This window comes from Neomonachus schauinslandi, chromosome 4 (genome assembly GCF_002201575.2).
Source record: "Neomonachus schauinslandi chromosome 4, ASM220157v2, whole genome shotgun sequence".
NCBI classification, from domain to species: Eukaryota; Metazoa; Chordata; class Mammalia; order Carnivora; family Phocidae; genus Neomonachus; species Neomonachus schauinslandi.
The window spans coordinates 14,067,718-14,071,869 of record NC_058406.1 but is presented as its reverse complement, the minus strand read 5'-3'; the positions used below and the strand labels follow the sequence as shown (position 1 = coordinate 14,071,869).

The 4,152-nt window shown below is 60.4% G+C and overlaps 1 protein-coding gene across 1 annotated transcript; it reads left to right on the top strand.

Annotated features, from left to right (window-relative positions):
- Nucleotides 1-268: 268 nt before the first annotated feature.
- LOC110574727 (group IIE secretory phospholipase A2-like) lies at nt 269-3,507 on the top strand. Its single transcript, XM_021683518.1, has 4 exons — nt 269-308; nt 1,052-1,190; nt 1,370-1,476; nt 3,365-3,507. Exons 1-4 carry the CDS (start codon nt 269-271, stop codon nt 3,505-3,507), a joined length of 429 nt encoding a protein of 142 aa, XP_021539193.1.
- The last annotated feature ends 645 nt before the right edge of the window (nt 3,508-4,152 follow it).

The following is a 4,152-nucleotide window of genomic DNA, read 5'->3' as shown; positions in this document are numbered from 1 at the left end:
AGGGAAAAGAGAGAGCCACGGATTGCTCCCCGAAAACTGCCTGGAAACCAAGTCCACGGGCCCCAGGCTGGCCCCTCCCCTGGGAACTTGACCAAAGACTAGGAAGTATAGTTGCATCACTGGGCATTTGGGGGTTAATGATGGGGAGTGGACAAGGACCCAGTATTTAACTAATTGGGGAGGTGCCCTGAGATCAGAGGCACCCCACTCACTTCCTTCTCCTACAGCTCAGCTCCTCTGCCCCCTGCTCACCTCCCCTCCCCTCAGGATGAAGCCTCCCCCTCTTCTGACCTTCCTTTGCCTCCTGGGTAAGTGACCTGTGTGACCTTTCCTCTTCCTCCTCCCCGGCTGGGAACCGAGAGCTCCCCGGAGGTCCTGGAACCTGGCTCTAGGGAAGGTGTGGGGGGTCATCTCGAGGCCAGTTGTGCCCGAGGTAGCACTGGCCAGGGAAGAAGGGAGGGGTGGGGGTGGTGGGAATGCAGCCCGGGTGGCCTGGGAGGGCACAGGAAAGGGGCTGGTGGGGACCCAAGATAGCACACACGAGGCTCCTGCCACCTGCGCTCCACCCCCTCCCCATTACCTTCCATTTTTGGCTCCAACCTGCCCCCCGTTGCTGTATCACCAGGATCTGGAGGCATTCGGGGAAGCCCTGGTGGTCATGAAGCCGATCCAGTGGCATCTGATGGGACTTGGTGGGGACAGAGTGCTCTGGGGGCATGGAGCTGACGCCTGGGGAAATGATCAGGACCCCCTGGGAGACGTTTGGGGCGCAGTGGGGGGCAAGCAGGAGGATGAGTGGGCGGTATTCTGGAGAGGAGGGAGGTGGGTGGGAGGGGCACTGGGTGCGGTGTCCCGATGGGCTGAGCACGATGGACAGCGTGGGGATATTATTACTGACTACATCACTGTTATTGGGAGCAGGGTGCTTGGTGAGGTGGGCCGGACAGTCGGGGAGGTGTCTGGACGCAGACTTGGAGGGGACACGGGGGAAGCCGGCCGCACAGGGCAGGGCCCTGACCGGTCTGCTGGCCTCTGCCCCCGCTGCCCGCAGTGGCCCTGGCCGGCGGGAACCTGGTCCAGTTCGGGGTGATGATCGAGAGGGTGACGGGGAAGCCGGCGCTGCAGTACAATGACTACGGCTGTCACTGTGGCATTGGCGGCGCCCACTGGCCGGTGGACCAGACCGACTGGTGAGCGGGCGGCCCGCGGCGGGAGCTCCCGGGGCGGGGAGGAGCGGGACACCTGGCAAGTGGAGGCTGACCGCTCCTCTGAGTCCCTTTGAGCCCTGCCCCTCCACCGCCCCCCGGCAGCCCCTGGTCCAGCCCAGCCTGGCTCACAGGCCCCTCCAGGTTGCCCGTGACCCTTCCAGGTGCTGCCATGCCCACGACTGCTGCTATGGGCGCCTGGAGAAGCTGGGCTGTGAACCCAAACTGGAGAGGTATCTCTTCTCTGCCAGCAGGCACAACGTCTTCTGTGGTAAGTGAACAGCTCTGGAGCGCCCCAGACACCGGGGTGGGTCCGGGGGGCGGGGGGCAGCTTCAGACAGGACCCCCCTCCTGATGGCGGCCCCTGGTTCCTCATCAGGGCCGGACCCTGGGCTAGAGAGATGGGCGAGGTGGGTCTTCCATCATCACGGCACTGTAGAGGATTGGCCATCCACCCAGATGCTCGCCTGGCACCCAGTCTAAAGATCCCGGGACCCATGGGCTCCTGCCCTGGCTGCAGGTGCTTCGCCCCACCAGAGGCCCAGCCAGCTCCAGCCTCTGGGAAGGAGGCACAAAGGGGGCAGAGCTGAGCCAGGCCCAGAGGGGCTGTACCCACACGCCCTCTCCAGGGCCTGGGCAGCAAGGTCCCCAGGACAGAGCCTCGAGGGCACAGTCCCAGACAGAGCTGGAGCTATGATTTGGGACAGCAGACCCCATTGCCAAAGGCTGACTCCCCCCCAGGGAGGCTGTCAGGCTGGACCTATTTGCTCAGCTTTGCCAGATCCAATGCCCACTTGGACCAATTAGTTTTCCTCGTCCCCAGCCCCAGGGAAGCGGCCTGGACCAAGTGACAGTGTGGAGGGCTCCATGCAGACGGGCCCTGTGGAGGGAGCCCAAATCAGAGCACCAGGCCTCCCCGCTCCAAAGCCAGGAGCAGCCTGGAGGGAGGGCGGTGCCGAGTGAGGGGGCAGCAGAAGAACCCAGGAGGGTCAAGGAAGACCGCTCAGATCGCTAAGATCTGTCCTGGGGGAGGGGGCGGAGCCACCAAAGGCAAATTTAGCTGGTCTCTTGCTCCTGCAGCTATCTATCTACTCAGCAAGGCAGCTTTGACAGGTAGTGAGCTCCCCATAGGTAGAGGTTTATGCAAGGGATGGCCCTGAGGGGAAGGCACCTGTCCCAGATGGCACTGAGGGGATGATTGAGGAGAGGTGTCAGGAGAATAGGGTCAGAGCCTCAGGGCTTCACCTTCTCCCCACCGGGTGACTTTGGGCAAGAGATGTAACCTCTCAAAAGCCTCTGTTTCTTCCTCTATAAAAGGGAGCCAATCACACTCACTCCCTGGCTTAATCCAGCTCCTAGCAAGAACCACCCAAAAGAACCGATGTGGCTGATAAAGCCCTGGGTTTTGCTGGAATAGCAGATGTGGGCAGAACCCTAGTGGGACGTGGAGGCTGACCTTTGAGGGGAAAATGAGGATCCCTGGACATTTCTGTGAGATGTGTTCTTGGGGACAGAGAGTAGCCAGGGCCACTGAGGGCAGACAGAGGGCGTGGGGAGAAGGGGAGGCTCTGAGGCCCCGGTGCCTGCAGAGCTGAAGCCCGCTCTGACCCCAGGCCGGGTGTGAGCACACACATAGAGAGGGGCCCCAAGATAAATGCCACGAAAACGGGCTCTGTCCCCTCGGACGGAGACAGGCCCAGGGCCCGAGCAGGCCCCCAGCTTCGGTCCCAGCAGGCTCCAGTCTGGGCCCAGGCTGCTCCAGGGCCCACAGGCCACCTGGGACTGAGTTGGTGTCATTCTTGCTCCCCTGTCAGCTTGCTGGCCACACTCCACCACCAGCCATGCCTCCCATGGGGAAGGGGTTGTCTAGAAATCCATCCAGGGCTGGAGCAGGTGCGTTAGAGAACCACATGGTCTCCGGGCCAGCCAGAGGGCCTGGGGGCGGGGGATGGGGGGGGTTTGCGTGAGCTTGGGAGAGGAAGGAAGAACAGCTAGGACAAATTTCCCCCAGCTTCCCAGCGTCCTGCCCCCCGTCTCTCACCCACACCTGAAACGTCCCCGCGGCTGTGGGCTTCCAGCAGAATGGGACAGAGAACATGGACCCCCCAGAGAGCGGGAAGCCCAAGCCACTGGGTCCCTGACTCACCTTTTCCCATCAGCCGGCAGAACCGCCTGCCAACATCAGACCTGCGAGTGTGACCGGACGGCCGCCCTCTGCTTCCGCCGCAACTTGGGCACCTACAACCGCAACTTTGTCCATTACCCCAACAAGCTGTGCAGCGGTCCCACGCCGCCCTGCTAGGGCCGGGCCCCACCTCCGCCCTGCGCCCCGCCTCCTGCGGCCCTAGGCCTGGGCAGCACTGACACCAAAGGCCCTCCCCGCAGAAAATTCCTTTCCCGCACACCCATCCCTCCCTGAGAGCTTCCAGACTGTGTCCTGGACCATCACTGGTCCCCCTAGGAAGAGCCAAGGGACACTTTAGCACCCAGAAGATTCTATAACCCAGCCCTGAGATCTCCGTTCCCTCTTCTGAATAAGTGAATAATGTTGTCCCATAATTCTAATATTCTCTGATCCTCAGATTCTATCATTATAGGATTTCATTAGTCTGCAGTTTTATTCATTCACTTTTTTTTGAGTCTCTACCATGTGCCAGCAACATGCTAAGCACTGGGGACCCGGCAGGAACCAATGTGACACGGTGACCCCTGTGGGTGATTCTAACATTCTGTCCTTTCTATCTCCCCTTATAGTAAGTTTTTGTGATTCTCTTTTTCTAACATTCTACAATCTTATGCAAGACAATAATGGCGATCTCCAGAAGGAATATATCTGGCCATATGGTGTCATGTGAGAAGTATGAAAAATACCAATCTAAAAATATTGTCCCCACCATGTCATCAGGCCTCAAATCCCTCCCCATTAGCAGACTGGCCAAGTGTGAAA

Coding starts and splice junctions, on each gene's coding strand:
- LOC110574727 (XM_021683518.1), top strand. CDS start 269: ATGAAGCCTCCCCCTCTTCTGACCTTCCTTTGCCTCCTGG. Junction 309..1,051: donor GACCTTCCTTTGCCTCCTGG/GTAAGTGACCTG, acceptor CGCTGCCCGCAG/TGGCCCTGGCCGGCGGGAAC. Junction 1,477..3,364: donor CAGGCACAACGTCTTCTGTG/GTAAGTGAACAG, acceptor TTTTCCCATCAG/CCGGCAGAACCGCCTGCCAA.